At 42.7% G+C, this 19,778-nt stretch overlaps 2 protein-coding genes across 2 annotated transcripts in view; one reads left to right on the top strand and one right to left on the bottom strand.

Annotated features, from left to right (window-relative positions):
* Positions 1 to 19,778, bottom strand: part of LOC115198804 (protein O-mannosyl-transferase TMTC1) — a 123,220-nt gene that overhangs the window by 84,026 nt on the left and 19,416 nt on the right. The window lies entirely within an intron of this gene.
* On the top strand, positions 7,906 to 11,143 carry LOC115198805 (E3 ubiquitin-protein ligase TRIM39-like). The gene is made up of 2 exons (XM_029761096.1): positions 7,906 to 8,132; positions 8,732 to 11,143. The coding sequence occupies exon 2, from the start codon at positions 8,734 to 8,736 to the stop codon at positions 10,369 to 10,371; it is 1,638 nt and encodes a 545-aa protein (XP_029616956.1). The 5' UTR covers positions 7,906 to 8,132; positions 8,732 to 8,733; the 3' UTR covers positions 10,372 to 11,143.

Here is a 19,778-nt window from a genome sequence, read left to right as displayed (position 1 = left end):
GACCTGGTCATGGGTGCACCTCAGCCACGCTCAAGATCCTAAACAATATCATAACCGATATTGATAAGAGACATTACTGTGCAGCCGTATTCATCGACCTGGCTAAGGCCTTCGACTCTGTCAATCACAACATTCTTATTGGCAGACTCAACAGCCTTGGTTTCTCAAATGATTGCCTCGCCTGGTTCACCAACTACTTCTCTGATAGAGTTCAGTGTGTCAAATCGGAGGGCCTGTTGTCCGGACCTCTGGCAGTCTCTATGGGGGTGCAACAGGGTTCAATTCTCGGGCCGACTCTCTTCTCTGTATACATCAATGATGTCGCTCTTGCTGCTGGTGATTCTTTGATCCACCTCTACGCAGACGACACCATTCTGTATACCTCTGGTCCTTCTTTGGACACCTTGTTAACTGACCTCCAGACGAGCTTCAATGCCATACAACTATCCTTCCGTGGCCTCCAACTGCTCTAAATGCAAGTAAAACTAAATGCATGCTCTTCAACCGATCACTGCCCGCACCTGCCCGCCCGTCCAGCATCACTACTCTGGACGGTTCTTACTTAGAAAATGTGGACAACTACAAATCCCTAGGTGTCTGGTTAGACTGTAAACTCTCCTTCCAGACTCACATTAAACATCTCCAATTCAAAATGAAATCTAGAATCGGCTTCCTATTTCACAACAAAGCATCCTTCACTCATGCTGCTAAACATACCCTCGTAAAACTGACTATCCTACTGATCCTTGACTTCGACGATGTCATTTACAAAATAGCTTCCAACACTCTACTCAACAAATTGGATGCAGTCTATCACAGTGCCATCCGTTTTGTCACCAAAGCCCCATATACTACCCCCCACTGCGACCTGTACACTTTCGTTGGCTGGCCCTCGCTTCATACTCGTCGCCAAACCCACTGGCTCCAGGTCATCTACACGTCTCTGCTAGGTAAAGCCCCGCCTTATATCAGTTCACTGGTCACCATAGCAGCACCAACCCGTAGCACGCGCTCCAGCAGGTATATTTCACTAGTCACCCCCAAAGCCAATTCCTCCTTTGGCCGCCTCTCCTTCCAGTTCTCTGCTGCCAATGACTGGAACGAACTGCAAAAAAATCACTGAAGCTGGAGACTCATATCTCCCTCACTAGCTTTAAGCAACAGCTGTCAGAGCAGCTCACAGATCACTGCACCTGTACATAGCGCATCTGTAAATAGCCCATCCAACTACCTCATCCCCGTACTGTATTTATTTATTTATCTTGCTCCTATGCACCCCAGTATCTCTACTTGCACATTCATCTTCTGCACATTCTACCATTCCAGTGTTTAATTGCTATATTATAATTACTTCGCCACCATGGCCTATTTATTGCCTTACCTCCCTTATTTGCACATGCTGTATATAGACTTTTCTACTGTAGTATTGATTGTATGTTTGTTTATTCCATGTGTAACTCTGTGTTGTTGTATGTGTCGAACTGCTTTGCTTTATCTTGGCCAGGTCGCAGTTTCAAATGAGAACATGTTCTCAACTTGCCTACCTGGTTAAATAAAGGTGAAGAAGAAAAACATAACATGCTGCAGCCACCACCATGCTTGAAAATATGAAGAGTGGTAACTCAGTGATGTGTTGGATTTGCCCCAAACATAACACTTTGTATTCAGGACATATCTTTGCAACATTTTGGGAAGTTTTACTTTAGTACCTTATTGCAAACAGGATGCACTTTTTAGAATATTTTTATTCTGTACAGACTTCCATCTTTTCACTCTGTCATTTAGGTTAGTATTGTGGAGTAACTAAAATGTTGTTGATCCATGTCAGGTTTTCTCCTATCACAGCCAATAAACGATGTAACTGTTTTAAAGTCACCATTGGCCTCATGGTGAAATCCCTGAGCGGTTTCCTTCCTGTCCGGCAACTGAGTTAGGAAGGACACCTGTATCTTTGTAGTAACTGAGTTTATTGATACACCATCCAAAGTGTAATTCATAACTTCACCATTCTCAAAGGTATATTCAATGTCTATTTTTTTTACCCATCTACCAATAGGTGCCATTCTTTCCGAGGCATTGGAAGAACCTCTCTGGTCTTTGTGGTTGAATCTGTGTTTGAAATTCACTGCTCGACTGAGGGACCTTACAGATAATTGTATGTGTGAGGTACAGAGATGAGGTAGTCATTCAAAAATCATGTTAAAACACTATTACTGCACACAGTGAGTCCATGCAACTTATGTGATTTTGTAAACACATTTTCACTCCTGATCTTATTTAGGCTTGTCATAACAAAGGGTTAAATACTTATTGACTCAAGACATTTCAGCTTTTCATTTTGTATTAATTAGTAAACATTTCTAAAAACATAATTCCACTTTGAATTTATGGGATATTGTGCGTAAGCCAGTGACACAAAATCTCAATTAATCAATTTTAAATTCAGGCTGTAACATAACAAAATTAGGAAAAAGTCAAGGGGTGTGAATACTTTCTGAAGGCACTGTAGATCAGCCAAAGGTAGAGGCACAGAGGCTGTGATAAACCATTACAAAATCAGATATATGCAAACACTCCTCTATTGCACAAACTGAATAACACACACACACACTCTCAATAACTGAACTTACTGTACATTGTGTGGTTGTGCAGCAGAGAAAAACGTTTGAGCACTGAACTTGAGGCTGAGTCGGCAGGACTACAAGTCAAATCTGAGATCAGCAAAACGAGGGTGTGTTGAGGTGGAGTTAGTGGTTTAGTGCATGTCTACACCACGTCTACACCAGGAGAAAAGTCATTACTGTAAGACCACAAACTCTGATCTAATCAGTCAATAACGAGGCCGACCCAGTGTGTAAGTCAATTCTGTTTGGCCTCGTCGTTTTTGAAATGAGCCTACTGGCTTTATTTGACTTGGCCCAGGCTTTCTCTAAAACAAGAGGCCAAACGAGAATTCAATTATCTGCCAGAGTGAACCATCAACTCTAATCAATGACAAATGAAACCTCACCGCCCAGAGAACTCTAAGCCACTCAGGGTCTGGTTTGGGTACACTGAAAGGTGTGTGTGTTATAGTATTATGGTCACCACTGAAGTAATAAACATCTCGGCTCCACAGAGTGGTTAAACCACATTATAAACTGGGTGGTTCGAGCCCTGAATGCTGATTGGCTGACAACCGTGTTCTATGACAAAACATTTATTTTTACTGCTCTAATTACGTTGGTAACCAGTTTATAATAGTAATAAGGCACCTCAGGGGTTTGTGATATATGGCCAATATACCACGGTTAAGGGCTGTGTCCAGGCTCTCCTCGTTGCGTCGTGCATAAGAGCAGCACTTAGCCGTGGTATATTGGCCATATATCACACCTCCTCGGGCCTTATTGCTTAATTACGCCTCTAAGAAAGGAGATGGAAAGGAAGAGCAGAGAGGAAGAGGAATAGCACGATAAGGAGGGAGGGTAGAGGGAGAGAGACCTACTCATAAATCTTTGAGAGGTATGTACACATAGGCTCCCTAGTTGCTAATTAGGAACGTCCAGAAGATACATTGAGCAGCTGCTCCGCTGAGCTACGAAAACAAATCTCTCGCCCTCTCTCTTTTCCTCTGGGTGTGATACAGTCAATTGTGCTGAGTCACAGGACATTGTCTCAAAAGGCATAATCACACTCACTCCCCAGGTCATTAAGATTTGATGAGAGCGGGGTCTCTGCCTGTCTGTCCAGGTGTGTTGTTGTGTGAGCAGCTGGGCAGGCAGAGTGACAGCCCAGTCATCTAATATCCATAGAGTAACAGAGAGATGGCAGCTCCATCACTCAGCAGGCACCACCAGTCCCTATCCATCCACTTTTCATTCAGTCACCCACACACAGACACTGACTTCGTTTACAGTGAAGGGGAGGGAATACAAAAAGAGATAGGGGGACATTTTTACAATGCACAACAAACTAATAACCTCATGACAATTCATAGACAGATCTAATGCATAAAGTATATCATATTGCAGATTTCTCCAAACCCCTTTCAGAAAATCTAATAACACTTCAACATTGTGCTCGATAGAAACAGTAAAACCCCGTTAAGCCTCACGGTGCAGTAAAAAAAATGGTACAGCAATATCGTACAGGGAGGACTGGTGTTGCACCTGATGAAGGAAAACTTTAAAGTTGACCACTAGAGAAAAATCATCTCTATCTTACAAAAAAGTTCGTCATTTTTTAACAAATTTCAGGCTATTCTTATAATTTAACGTTTGTTAACTTTTGTCTCTGAAGTTTCGAAGGACACTTGAGAGTTCATCCATATGAAGGGTTAACTCCATCCCCCTTACTGTTCATCCATATGAAGGGTTAACTCCATCCCCCTTACTGTTCATCCATATGAAGGGTTAACTCCATCCCATCCCCCTTACTGTTCATCCATATGAAGGGTTAACTCCATCCCCCTTACTGTTCATCCATATGAAGGGTTAACTCCATCCCCCTTACTGTTCATCCATATGAAGGGTTAACTCCATCCCCCTTACTGTTCATCCATATGAAGGGTTAACTCCATCCCCCTTACTGTTCCAAAGTGCATAGCAATATTGTGTGAGGCAGAAATTGTACTGGAGACATAATTTTACTCCGTGAAACTGAGACACACAGTATATTATGCATACCATCTCGATCTCTTCAGCAATCTCTTAAAACGCTAAACTTGATCAACTTTTAATAATACAGACAGAAGGAACAAAGAACATAGCCACAAACAGGTGAGTAGAGAGATCGTTTTATGTATTCTCTTGTTTTCTTAAATTTAGAGTAGCTACAGTATCTGGGTTAAATTCTCTTTGGTAAAAATGACCCATTTATATGGCATGTAAAGAAATGACTTACCAAGATTGGTCCCATATGTGATCCCATCGGAATAAAACATCTCAACTGGAAACTATGAAAAGCAGTGCCATAGGGTACTGACTCCAGTAAATACTTTATGGTTTCACCTCTGGTCTCTGTCTAGATACGGCCGCCTCCAGCAGTCTGTCTGAAGAGCAGCTCCTGTTCGGTCTGTCTACATGTGCTTACTGAGCCGGTCACCACTTCATGTGGACACAACTTCCGCAAGGCCTGTATCAGCGGGTATTGGGATACCACTTACCTGAGCCAGTGTCCATTGTGGAAGGAGAAATTCTACAGAAGACCTGAGCTTCGTGTCAACACAACGTTGAGAGGTTGTAGAACATTTTAAGATAACGATCAGAGGTAAAAATGAGTCCTCTGCCAAACCTGGGAAGTGTCCTGTGACATCTGCACTGGGAAGAGGCCCTGAGTGTCACGGTTGTCTAGGACCAGTGGAGGGGTGGAATCAGGAGCAGGAGACAGAGGGCCGGAGCAACTGAGTTTTAATAATAAATAAAAAAATGCAATAGCCGTAGGGCACAGGGCGCGTGGCAAAGTCCGCCAGGAGAAAACACTTTTCCCACAAAATAAGCACACTGGAAAACAAACAGCGCGCGGGGCGCAGCCCGGCAATATAATGTCTACTAATCGGATACAATTACAACTGTCCTGAGTGAACAAATGAACAATCCCGCACGAGAACCCCAACTGAAAATACACACTAAATAACCCCCCACTAATGACAAACACAAAACAGGTGCGGGATAGACAGACAAAGCCAAAAGACACAGAAACAACGATCGGTGGCAGCTAATAGGCCGGCGACGACGACCGGCGAGCGCCGCCCGACCGAGGAGGGGCGCCACCTTCGTTAGATACTGTGACACTGAGGTCCTGCCAGATCTCTTACTGTGAGACCCACCTGGAGCCTCAGAGTCTCAGCCTTAAAGAGACACAAGCTGATCGACCCTGTGGAGAACCTAGAAGACAGGGTGTGTAAGAAGCACGACAGTCCTCTAGAGCGGTTCTGTAGGACTGACAAATGTGTGTGTGTGTCGGTTCTGCACAGACCACAAGTGTCATGACACTGTCCCTCTAGAGGAAGAGTGTGGAGAGAGGAAGGCTCAGTTGGGGAAGACCGAAACAGAAGTGCAACAGTTGATCCAAGAGCGACTGCAGAATGTTTAGGGAATCAAACACTCAGATCTCAGCAAGAGAGAGATATTTACATTGACTGACCCCTCCCTTTGTTTTTAACACTGCTGCTACTCACTGTTTATTACCTATGCATAGTCACTTTACCCCTACCTACATGTACAAATGACTGACTCGGTACCGGTACCCCCAGTATATATAGCCTCATTATTGTTATTTTATTGTGTTACTTTTTATTTTATTTTTTACTTTTGATTATTTAGTAAATATTTTCTTAATTCTATTTCTTGAACTGCATTGTTGGTTAAGGGATTGTAAAGTCAGCATTTCACGGCAAAGTCTACACCTGTTGTAGTCGGCGCACGTGACAAATTAAATTTGATTTGAAATGTGTATTTTGGTGGTAAAAACTCTGCCCCTCTGATCATCTCAGCTGTCAATCCCACAGACTGATTAACAAGACTGATGTCTTGCTGGAACGGGAAACTATAACAGATCATAAATATATTAAACATAAATATACATGTATGTTTAATCAAGTGACATTACAAATGATTAGTATTTCAACTACTGTCCTCTGAAATCTTACAATCAAATAAAACATTTTGACTGCGATTTGTCTGAACCGTACAATCATTTATTTGTATTTACTGAAAAGGAATCAAAGGAAATTAACCTGAATAAAAACAGTATTAAAAGTTGGATGACTTTGATTATTATTATTATTATTATGATGTCTATATATTTCTATGTTCGACATTCCATGGGCTAAAGACAATGGGGCATATACACTCCAAATCTTAAGTGGATGATGCATCACTGTGTATATACTGTTATGATAACAGATCTTCTGTGGTGAATGGAAAAGAGGAAGAGGAGATCCTTTCCACTGAATGAATGTCAGTTAGTCATGTAGAGAGAGTTGGGGTGCATGTCTGGAACAGATAACAAATAGGCAGAGGTAGGAACTGAATACCATGTGTTCATTAATAACAGTCTGTCTACAGCTCATCTCCATGTGGAACAAAGTTATTAAAGGAGGTCAAAGCAATGATGGTTGAGAAACAATTAAAACAGTGTAAGGGAACTTGAACCTTATAGTGCTGTAAACACAGACACATCACACAGTAATATTTCAAAAGGAAGGAGCTCAGTAATGTCATTTCGCTGTACGGGGGATCTTATGAAGGGTTTTGTATGTTTAACACCAGCACTAACCGCCTCAAATTTCGAATTGCTCTTCACGGACAGAAAACACACCAGTGAAAATAACTACACAAAAAAACATTTAGATGGTCACATCACTTGCTATCTAGACCGGTGAAAATGATGAGAACATCCCTGTTTAAACTGTCCTCTTCATGTTACTCTGTCTTGGTTGACTTGTGATGGTAAAATAAATGTATCAAGAATGTTTGTTATCACTACATATTTTATGGCTGAACAATTCTAATGAACACATGTAAAGTTCTATTGCAGTAGATTTCAAGCAGTCCTTATGATTGTTCTATTGTCAAAGTGTCTAAGAGCACTTGAGAGAGAGTTCAGCCATGTAAAGGGTTAACCCTGTTCCAGGAAGTGTCACGCTCTGACCTTAGAGATCCTTGTTATTCTCTATGTTTGGTTAGATCAGGGTGTGACACGGGTGGGAAATTCTATGTTTTCTGTTTCTTTGTTTTTGGGCCAGTGTGGTTCCCATACTTAGGCAGCCTGTTTTCCACCTGAGTTTGTGGGATCTTGTTTTCTGTTTAGTGTCTGTGCCTGACAGAACTGTTCGCTTTGTTGCTGTAGTTATTTTGTTTTAGTGTTTCTTGAATAAACTAATCATGACCACTTACCACGCTGCGCCTTGGTCTACTTCTAACATCAACGAGAGCTGTTACAGGAATAGAAAACCTCACTGCAAAATAGTGTGGGGAGGAGCATTTCAACGTCACTATGCTGAACTGAAACTAAAGTGGAGAGAGATATTGTATGTTGTGTATGGGAGCAAACTCTCTCAACCTCGTCAGAAATCTCTGTTAAACAACTTCACAGTCTCCAGCCTTGATTTGATATCACAAATAGAAAGAACAGAGACGGCACTCATACAAGTGAGTAGAGATATTAACCTGGACAAGTGAACCTCAACTCTGTGTTTTAACGTTACTCTATTCTTCATCTCCAGTATGTTAAAGAAGCAATCAGCAGTTTAAAAAATAACAATGTGTACTCCCCACCACTGAGGGATGTGGCTGGAGAAATGTAACCATTCTCAAATCCATAGACAGAGCAATGGATGCAAGGAATGACCATCCATGATATAAACAATATAATTTTAACCATGTTTTGAGGCTATACGTTACTTGTTTACATTTATTTTGTTTACAAACATTGGAGTAAAACAAGCTTATATTTTGGGTTCTGATGGAGTACAACAGTTGAACTAAGCTCATGAGGCATTTATAAGTTATATTCTTCAAGAATCAATGGGTACATATAAATTAATATAAGTCCAAATATGGCTGTATCTTCTGCAGAATGCTTCTTTAAACTCTCTTATGTAAAACTACTAATTTCTATGTTTAAACCATGTATTACGCTTGGTTATTATCATCCCATAAGGCCATGTTGACAACTTTAAAACTGAAACTATCTTGAGCTGACAGATACCAGGAAATGCTTTATTGTTTCACCTCTGGTCTCTGTCTAGATATGGCCACCTCCAGCAGTCTCCTGTCTGAAGAGCAGTTCCTGTGCTCTATCTGTCTGGATGTGTTCACTGAGCCGGTCACCACTCCATGTGGACACAACTTCTGCAAGGCCTGTATCAGACAGTACTGGGATAGCAATGACCTGTGCCAGTGTCCAATGTGCAAGGAGAAATTCTACAGGATGCCCGAGCTTCGCATCAACACTTTCATTTCTGAGATGGCTGCTCAGTTCAGGAAGTCAGTTCAAGCTAAAGCTACCAGAAGCCCAGACCAACACCAAGCCAAAGCCCAAGAAGTCCCTTGTGACATCTGCATTGGGACAAAGCTCAAGGCCCTGAAGTCCTGCCTGGTGTGTCAGACCTCTTACTGTGAGACTCATCTGGAGCCTCATCAGAGAGTCGCAGCCTTAAAGAGACACGAGCTGATCGACCCTGTGGAGAACCTGGAAGACAGGATGTGTAAGAAGCACGGCAGACCTCTAGAGCTGTTCTGTAGGACTGACCAGATGTGTCTTTGTGTCTTCTGCTTGAAAGCAGACCACATGACTCATGACACTGTCCCTCTAGAGGAAGAGTATGGAGAGAGGAAGGCTCAGTTGGGGAAGACCGAGGCAGAAGTGCAGCAGATGATCCAGGAGAGACTGCAGAAGGTTCAGGAGATCAAACACTCAGTAGATCTCAGCAAGAGAGAGGCAGAGAGAGAGAGATCAGACAGTGTACAGGTCTTCACTGCTCTGGTGCGCTCCATTGAGAGATGCCAGGCTGAGCTCATTGAGGTGATTGAGGAGAAGCAGGAAGCAACAGAGACGCAGGCTGAAGGGCTCATTAAAGAGCTGGAGCAGGAAATCACTGAGCTAAAGAGGAGAAGCACTGAGCTGGAGCAGCTCTCACACACTGAGGACCACATCCACCTCCTCCAGAGCTTCCCATCCCTGTGCACCCCCCTACCCATCAATGACTGGTCTGAGATCAGTGTTAATAGTCATCTGTGTGTGGGGACTGTGATGAGAGCTGTATCTCAGCTGGAGGAGACACTGAATAAAGAGATTGAGAAGCTGCCTGAAGTCAAACTGAAGAGGATTCAGCAGTATGCAGTGGATGTGACTCTGGACCCTGATACAGCACATCCGTTTCTCATCATTTCTGAGGATAGAAAACAAGTGAAATATGGAGATACAAAACCGGATCTCTCTGACAACCCAGAGAGGTTCAATCTTGTTTTCTATGTATTGGGAAAGGAGGGCTTGTCCTCAAGGAGATTTTACTATGAGGTGATGGTTAAAGGAAAGACTAAGTGGACTTTAGGAGTGGCCAGAGAGTCTGTCAACAGGAAGGGGATGAAAACACTGAGCCCTGAGAATGGATATTGGACTGTGTGCCTGAGGAATGGAGAGTACAAGGCACTCGATGGCCCTCATGTCCCCCTTTCCCTGAGAGATAAGCCCCAGAAGGTGGGGTTGTTTGTTGATTATGAGGAGGGTCAGGTCTCCTTTTATGATGTGAAGGCCAGGTCTCATATCTACTCTTTCACTGGCTGCACCTTCACTGAGAAACTCTATCCACTCTTGAGCCCCTGTTTGAATGATGATGGTAAAAACTCTGCCCCTCTAATCATCACTCCTGTCAATCACACAGAATGATTAACAAGTCTATGAGATTGTCCCAGTATCCACAGAAGGTGGCGCCCCTCCTCAGTCGGGCGGCGCTCGGCGGTCGTCATCGCCGGCCTACTAGCTGCCACCGATCTATGTTTCTGTGTCGTTTGGTTTTGTCTGTCTAGGTCTGCACCGGTTCCTTGTTTGTAATTAGTGTGGGGGTATTTAGTTTGTCCTTTTTGTTCAGGTATTCGTGCGGGATTGTTTTGCGTCTGTTGAAAGGGTTTTCATATTTCACGCCGCCCGTTTTGTGGAGCTGTTTGTTTATTGTTGCCGGGTTGCGCCCCGTGCGCTTTATTGTTTTGGAGCTGTGCTCCTGTCGGGTGTGAAGGCGCACTCAGCTTACGTCTGCATCTTTTCCCCTGAAGGTGTTAATAAACATCTTTGTTTTTGGGACCTTCGTCTCCTGCCTTTGACTCTGACCCTTTCCGCTACCTGATAGTCGTGACAGAGATGTATTGTTGGAAAGAGAACTATTTTTCGAAACAAATCATACAAATCAGTAGCCTACATTAAGTCAAGTCACATGAAAAAGTTCATTATTTAACTTTTCATGTATATTCTTGCAATCTTACAATCAAATAACACTCTCTCAAACCCTCTCTACCTCTCTGTCCCTCTATTACACTGTCAGTGATCTGTAACAGTGTTTAGCAAGAATTGATGTCAATGACTGAAATATAAATGTGTTGCCTTCAAAATTTTTGCTGGGCCAAAACAATCTATCTTTACTGCTAATAAAGATGTTCACAACACATATTTCATGTCTTTGTTCAAAATTGCATTGGCAAAAGACAGTGGAGGCTTGGACACTAAAGATTAAGTGGGTGATGTATCACAGTGATGATAAGAGTTTACAGTATTGTATTGCTTTTACCAGCTGTCACAATGCTTCCCGCTAACGTGGCAAATGCAAAATGTTCAGGTACATTTAAAAAGCAGTTTGTTTTATTCAAAGCCTCACGCACATAATCACACTCACATGCACACACTATAGGATTAACCAGAAGTCAATGTGTAAACTGTTCAGGTCAATCCTGCAATATAAATGGGTTGGACCGCGGGTGTGAAAGCTTCAACAGGCTAGATTAATTTAAATCAGAAGCCACTGCCAGATTTCTGGATTGGGCTGCGCTCAGAGCATCCTTCCTTGGCAAATCATGCTGTTAAGACACCGATGCCCTTTGCCACCACGTACCTATGTGAGAGTAGATTCTTGGCCCTCACTAGCATAAAAACTAAATACAGGCATAGACCGTGTGTGGAAAAAGACAAACTCTCTCCAATACAACCAAACATTGCAGAGTTATGCGCATCCTTTCAAGCACACCCTTCTCATTAACCTGTGGGGAGTTATTCACAATTTTTGATTAACAAATACAGTTATGTAAGATGGCTAAATAAAGAGCAAAACTATTGATTATTATTATATTATTATGTGTGCCCTGATCCTATAAGAGCTCTGTCACTTCCCACGAGCCGTGTTGTGACAAAAACTCACTCATTCTTATGTTTAATAAATATATTGTATACTGTGTGTGTGGCAGGCTTACAATGATGGCAAAAAAGAACAACATTTGAGAGTACGCTGACCCTGGTGCTAGAGGGGGTACGCAGCTGGAGATTGAACGTTTGAAGCAGTACGGGACTATAAAAAGTTTGGGAACCACTGCTCTACAGGAATGACGGAGTCCATCCAAATCATCTCAGCTCCTGGACTCTTTCCACGCATTTCAAAGCTGCATTAACACAATTACTTATCAATGACCCAAGACAAGCTCAGTTCATTCCTACCACTGTGACAATGAGTCTTCATAATGCTGCATCAAATGTACATTATCCCAGGGGCGTTGGCAGATACAATGTAAGTAACTTAATTGATGTCCCTCTAACTGCCCTGAATACCTCTGTTGATCCTACAGCTATTGTATGCAGTGATCATGTGCCTATGAATCAGAGTTATACTGTTAGCACTGAGGCGGTGTGCCCTAGTAGGAAGTCCACTGTGCGCAGCGCACCATGCACTATCAGCTCCAATATAAATAACATGAGCAAGCCTACTTCTGATAAGCTTCCCCAGAAAAGCATAGAAAACAATCAAGCAACCAAGAAACGTGCTAAAAATATCCCATATTAACATATGTAGCCTAAGAAACAAGGTTTGTGAAGTCAATAACTTTCTTGTAACAGATGACATTCATATTCTGACTAGGGTTGCACATTTTGGGGAATATTCACAGGTGGAAACTTTCTGTGGGAATTAACGGGAATATATGCAAATTAATATTAATACCACTTAAATGTAGATGTTTTATGCATTGGATATATTTACCATATCTGGAGACAGAAACGTTTTACCTTATCATACTGTAAGTAGACATCATTGCAAATGATTAAATCCTTCCAATAGAATTTTTTTTAATGTAGTTATGAATTGAACATTAATTAAATGAGTTGACTCTTCACATGGGATGATTTCACTGAACAAAAGGGAATATTGAATGTTCCCCAATGATCCATCTCATCTTCAAAAAACATTTTCAACATACATCTGGAAAATGATAGTCTGGAAACTAAAGCTTTGGTTGTCTTCCTCTCAGGCTTCCATGTCTTCTCCCTGGACCTCCTCAATGTCCACCTCTTGAACATCAGACTCTGAGGCCTCATCTTCACTGTCACTTTACAACCTTGTTGAGGATGGCTCGTTGTCAGGCTCAAAAAGCCTCAAATTTGCCGGGATGGACACCAATTTTTCAACCCTTGTATTGGTCAGCTTGTTGCGTGCTTTGGTGTGTGTGTTCCCAAACAAGGACCAGTTGCACTGAGGCGGCTGATGTTGGTGGGATTTGGAGGATGATGGAGGCAACAGGGGAAAGATCCACAAAGTCCCTTCTACCAGGTGGCTGATGAGATATGTTGGCACGACTGCCATATTGCATCTCCATCAAAGCCCTTGCTTGGAAGTGTACTTGCCAGACTGCCAAGAACCTTGCACTCATTCAGGCCAAGGTGGCGAGACACGGTAGTGATGACACCATAGGCCTTGTTGACCTCTGCACCAGACAGGATGCTCTTGCCAGCATACTTGGGATCCAACATGTACGCTGCGGCATATATGGGCTTCAGGCAGAAGTCTTCACGCTTTTTGATGTATTTCAGAACAGCAGTTTCGTCTGCTTGGAGCAACAGTGAAGTCTGCAGGGCAGTACGGATATCTTCTCTTACATCTGCAAACAGAGTCTGAACATCAGACAGGATGGCATTGTCACCCTCAATCCATGCAATGGCTACTGCTATAGGTTTCAGGAATTTCAGGCTGCTTACCACTCTCTCCCAAAATACATAATCCAGGAGGATCCTCTTGATGGGGCTGTCCATTTTGGCAGACTGTGATATGGCCATTCCCTGGAGAGACTCCTTCCCCTCCAGGAGACTGTCAAACATGATGATGACGACCCCAACGGGTGTTGCTGGGCAGCTTCAATGTGGTGCTCTTATTCTTCTCACTTTGCTTGGTGAAGTAGATTGCGGCTATAACTTGATGACCCTTCACATACCTAACCATTTCCTTGGCTCTCTTATAGAGTGTATCCATTGTTTTCAGTGCCTTGATGTCCTTGAGGAGCAGAGTCAATGCCTGAGCAGCACAGCCAATGGGTGTGATGTGAGGGTAGGACTCCTCCACTTTAGACCAAGCAGCATTCATGTTCACAGCCTTGTCTGTCACCAGTGCAAATACCTTCTGTGGTCCAAGGTCATTGATGACTGCCTTCAGCTCATCTGCAATGTAGAGACCGGTGTGTCTGTTGTTTCTTTTGTCTGTGTTCTTGCAGAATACTGGTTGAGGGGTGGAAATGTATTTAATTATTCCTTGCCCACGAACATTTGACCACCCATCAGAGATTATTGCAATACAGACCGCTTCTCTATGATTTGCTTGACATTCACTTGAACTCTGTTGAACTCTGCATCCAGCAAATGAGTAGATAAAGCATGTCTGGTTGGAGGGGTGTATGCTGGGCGAAGAACAATCAGAAATCTCTTCCAATACACATTGCCTGTGAGCATCAGAGGTGAACCAGTTGCATACACAGCTCGAGCAAGACATTCATCAGCATTTATCTGACTACGTTCCTCCATTGAGTAAAAAAAAACATCTGATTCCAGGAGGACTGTTATTTGTTGCTATCGATAAGGTGTCTGATTCATTATTTTCACCTTGAATAGAAGTAGAGGGACTTCTGTCAGAGGTTGCTTGTTGCTGAGGGAACTTGATGCACTTGGCCAGATGATTCTGCATCTTTGGTGCATTCTTCACATATGATTTGGCACATTATTTGCAAATGCACACAGCTTTCCTTCTACATTAGCTGCAGTGAAATGTCTCCACACATCAGATAGTGCCCGTGGCATTTTCCTGTAAAGATGAGAAGAAAAAAGTTTTTAAAAACCTCAAATCCAATTCCATGTACAGATACAGTGGGGCAAAAAAGTATTTAGTCAGCCACCAATTGTGCAAGTTCTCCCACTTAAAAAGATGATCATAGGTACACTTCAACTATAACAGACAAAATGAGAAAAGAAAATCCAGAAAATCACATTGTAGGATTTTTAATGAATTTATTTGCAAATTATGGTGGAAAATAAGTATTTGGTCAATAACAAAAGTTTATCTCAATACTTTGTTATATACCCATTGTTGGCAATGACACAGGTCAAACGTTTTCTGTAAGTCTTCACAAGGTTTTCACACACTGTTGCTGGTATTTTGGCCCATTCCTCCATGCAGATCTCCTCTAGAGCAGTGATGTTTTGGGGCTGTCGCTGGGCAACACGGACTTTCAACTCTCTCCAAAGATTTTCTATGGGGTTGAGATCTGGAGACTGGCTAGGCCACTCCAGGACCTTGAAATGCTTCTTACGAAGCCACTCCTTCGTTGCCCGGGCGGTGTGTTTGGGATCATTGTCATGCTGAAAGACCCAGCCACGTTTCATCTTCAATGCCCTTGCTGATGGAAGGAGGTTTTCACTCAAAATCTCACGATACATGGCCCCATTCATTCTTTCCTTTACACGGATCAGTCGTCCTGGTCCCGTTGCAGAAAAACAGCCCCAAAGCATGATGTTTACACCCCCATGCTTCAAAGTAGGTATGGTGTTCTTTGGATGCAACTCAGCATTCTTTGTCCTCCAAACACGACGAGTTGAGTTTTTACCAAAAAGTTATATTTTGGTTTCATCTGACCATATGACATTCTCCAGATCCTCTTCTGGATCATCCAAATGCTCTCTAGCAAACTTCAGACGGGCTTGGACATGTACTGGCTTAAGCAGGAGGACACGTCTGGCACTGCAGGATTTGAGTCCCTGGCGGCGTAGTGTGTTACTGATGGTAGACTTTGTTACTTTGGTCCCAGCTCTCTGCAGGTCATTCACTAGGTCCCCCCGTGTGGTTCTGGGATTTTTGCTCACCGTTCTTGTGATCATTTTGACCCCACGGGGTGAGATCTTGCATGGAGCCCCAGATCGAGGGAGATTATCAGTGGTCTTGTATGTCTTCCATTTCCTAATAATTGCTCCCACAGTTGATTTCTTCAAACCAAGCTGCTTACCGATTACAGATTCAGTCTTCCCAGCCTGGTGCAGGTCTACAATTTTGTTTCTGGTGTCCTTTGACAGCTCTTTGGTCTTGGCCATAGTGGAGTTTGGAGTGTGACTGTTTGAGGTTGTGGACAGGTGTCTTTTATACTGATAACAAGTTCAAACAGGTGCCATTAATACAGGTAACGAGTGGAGGACAGAGGAGCCTCTTAAAGAAGAAGTTACAGGTCTGTGAGAGCCAGAAATCTTGCTTGTTTGTAGGTGACCAAATACTTATTTTCCACCATAATTTGCAAATAAATTCATTAAAAATCCTACAATGTGATTTTCTGGATTTTGTTTCTCATTTTGTCTGTCATAGTTGACGTGTACCTATGATGAAAATTACAGGCCTCTCTCATCTTTTTAAGTGGGAGAACTTGCACAATTGGTGGCTGACTAAATACTTTTTTGCCCCACTGTAAATAGTTAAGCAGTTAGATTAAACAACTCCTTTGTAAGATAAATGTTTTAAAATGAAACATGTATGGAAACATGTGAATTAACACTCCTCAGTTAGCAGGCTTAAGCAAGCTATAACCCACATGGTAGCAAAAACTAACTAGCAGAAATTGTTAACAAGTTAGAAATGATTTAAACACACTTTGCTGTAGGCTACTATTTACTAGTTAAGAAAAAATCATGTATGTCATCTAAAATATATTCACCCCACTAAGTACTGTAATCAAAACTTACCAGAAAGCCTGTAGTCCTTGGCTCAGACAGTGTAGTAGTGTGGGCTCAATAGCATCTCATTAGTGTGCAAGATCTTGAGAATCAGCTGTACGTGTGATGGAAGAATGCACTGTGCATGCAGAGGGTTACAATTCCATTGAATTGGGGATAGTTTAACCAAAATATGCCACAAGACCTAGAATTGCCTTATGTGTATCCCACAAAAAAAGTTACACTGTTTTAAGCTAACTTTTTGGATGAATTTAACAAAATTCCCCAAATTCCAGGGTTAACTTCCCCTTGGAAATTTCCACAAAGTTTCCGACCCTTTGCAACCCTAATTCTGACTCTCTCTGAAACTCACTTAGATCAGTGATTCTCAACTAGGGGGTGGGAGGATTTTAAGGGGTCGCGGAACAAGAAAAATAAAATAAAAACATTATTTTGAAAAGGTATGTGACACGTCCAATGAGAAAATACAGATCTTCTTCTGACAGCTAGCTTGATTGACAGCTAACTATGTAGATTTGTTCTGCAGTTATTGCACATGTGGATAGGTAGCTGTCATTTGACTCATGTAGGCTTGCTGTCAGAGTAAAATCATGGACAAGTTTTTAAAACGTGCAGCTCCCTCGTCTACTGCTGCTTCCAATGTCAACAACAAAGCAGACAACCCGGTCCCTGTCAAGAGAAAATACGACCCCGACTTCACCAAATATGGTATTACATAGGGTGCATTCATAAACTCGCTCTGGCTATCTACTCAGATTTCAGAGCACTCTCGTCTGAGTGTGCCAGAGCGCAGAATAACTGATGAATTTCCGAACACACCAATATACAGACGACAGACAGGGTGAGTAGACAGTAGTGCGTCCTATTCAACGAGCTGTTAGCTAATGGGAGCATGAAACCCTCCAAAATGAAACGTCATCTGGGCACCAAGCATCCAAGCAACAAAGATAAAACAGCTGATTTTCTTTTTTTTGTTTTAAAGGAAATGTCAATATCCGGAGGCCTCACAAGATTCATTGAACAAGGTATGCATGGTACATGAAAAGGCATTTCACGCATCATACCTTGTGGCCCAGCGCATTGCTAAGTGCAAAAAAGCCCATACCAATGCAGAGAATATCATACTCCCTGCTGTGATTGATATGTGTATTGAAATCTTGGGAGAGTCAGCCGCCAACAAACTTAAAACCATCCCACTATCCAATGAAACCATGAGGAGAATCCTGGACATGTCTGAGGACATAACGCGCCAGACATCAGAGAGCATTAGTGCAAATGGCCATTACGCACTGCAGCTTGATGAATCCACAGATGTGGCTAACCATGCCATTCTATTGGTCTATGTCAGACACCAACTCTGCAGAGACTGTCTTCAACACAATGGATATGTACCTGGGCTCCGTGGGACAGGCCTGGGATGGGTGCATCGATGTGACCACTGATGGGGCAGCTGCCATGACAGGAAAGCACTCCGGGGTAGTAAAAGGGATCCTGGAGATAGCACCGAGTGCGATGTGGAACTACTGCTTCCTACACAAGGAGGCATGGGCAGCGAAGCACGTGGTGCCTGAGCTCCACACCACTCTTCAGGATGTGATCAAGTGTGTCAACTATATCAAAAAGAGTTCCACGAAAAGCAGGTGTTTCCAGGCCTTCTGCAGGGATATGGGGAGGGAGCACCAGCAGGTGCTTTATCATGCAGAGGTCTGCTGGCTTTCCAGGGGTAAAGTGTTGGATCACTTTTATGAGCTTCGAGCAGAGATTGCTGCGTTTCTTTCGGATAACATGTAAATCTCTGGCGGACTGAGCATGCGTTTCCCGGAAATGACACTGCCAAAGTTCTGGAGCAGCGTAATGGGAGAGTATCCTGTTCTCGTCTGTCACGCAATCAGAATCATGCTACCGTTCAGAACTACAGTTGAAGTCGGAAGTTTACATACACCTTAGCCAACTACATTTAAACTCAGTTTTTCACAATTCCTGATATTTAATCCGAGTAAAGATTCCCTGTCTTAGGTCAGTTAGGATCACCACTTTATTTTAAGAATGTGAAATGTCAGAATAATAGTAGAGAGTGATTTATTTCAGCTTTTATTTCTTTCATCACATTCCCAGTGGGTCAGAAGTTTACATACACTCAATTAGTATTTGGTAGCATTGCCTTTAAATTGTTTAACTTGGGTCAAACGCTTATGGTAGCCTTCCACAAGCTTCCCACAATAAGTTGGGTGAATTTGGCCCATTCCTCATGACAGAGCTGGAGTAACAGAGTCAGGTTTGTAGGCTTCCTTGCTCGCACACGCTTTTTCAGTTCTGCCCACAAATCTTCTATAGGATTGAGGTCATGGCTTTGTGATGGCCACTCCAATACCTTGACTTTGTTGTCCTTAAGCCATTTTGCCACAACTTTGGAGGTATGCTTGGGGTCATTGTCCATTTGGAAGACCCATTTGCAACCAAGCTTCCTGACTGATGTCTTGAGATGTTGCTTCAATATATCCACATAATTTTCCTTGCTCATGATACCATCTATTTTGTGAAGTGCACAAGTCCCTCCTGCAGCAAAGCACCCCCACAACATGATGCTGCCACCCCTGTGCTTCACAGTTGCGATGGTGTTCACGGTTGGGATGGTGCAAGCCTCCCCCTTTTTCCTCCAAACATAATGATGGTCATTATGGCCAAACAGTTCTATTTTTGTTTCATCAGACCAGAGGACATTTCTCCAAAAAGTACGATATTTTTCCCCATGTGCAGTTGCAAACCGTAGTCTGGCTTTTTTTATGGCGATTTTGGAGCAGTGGCTTCTTCCTTGCTGAGCGGCCTTTCAGGTTATGTCGATATAGGACTCGTTTTACTGTGGATATAGATACTTTTGTACCTGTTTCCTGCAGCATCTACACAAGGTCCTTTGCTGTTGTTCTGGGATTGATTTGCTCTTTTCGCACCAACCACATTCCTGTAAAGCTTAGAGAGGATCTCATGTTAAATACTGTTGAAGTAATATGGCTACAGGTTAATCTGCCTCACCTAAAGCCCATTCTTGTGGGAAGCTGCTATAGACC

This window comes from Salmo trutta, chromosome 8, assembly GCF_901001165.1.
Source record: "Salmo trutta chromosome 8, fSalTru1.1, whole genome shotgun sequence".
NCBI lineage: Eukaryota > Metazoa > Chordata > Actinopteri > Salmoniformes > Salmonidae > Salmo > Salmo trutta.
The sequence above is the reverse complement of the archived record's forward strand: the minus strand, read 5'-3'. Positions and strand labels throughout refer to the sequence as shown.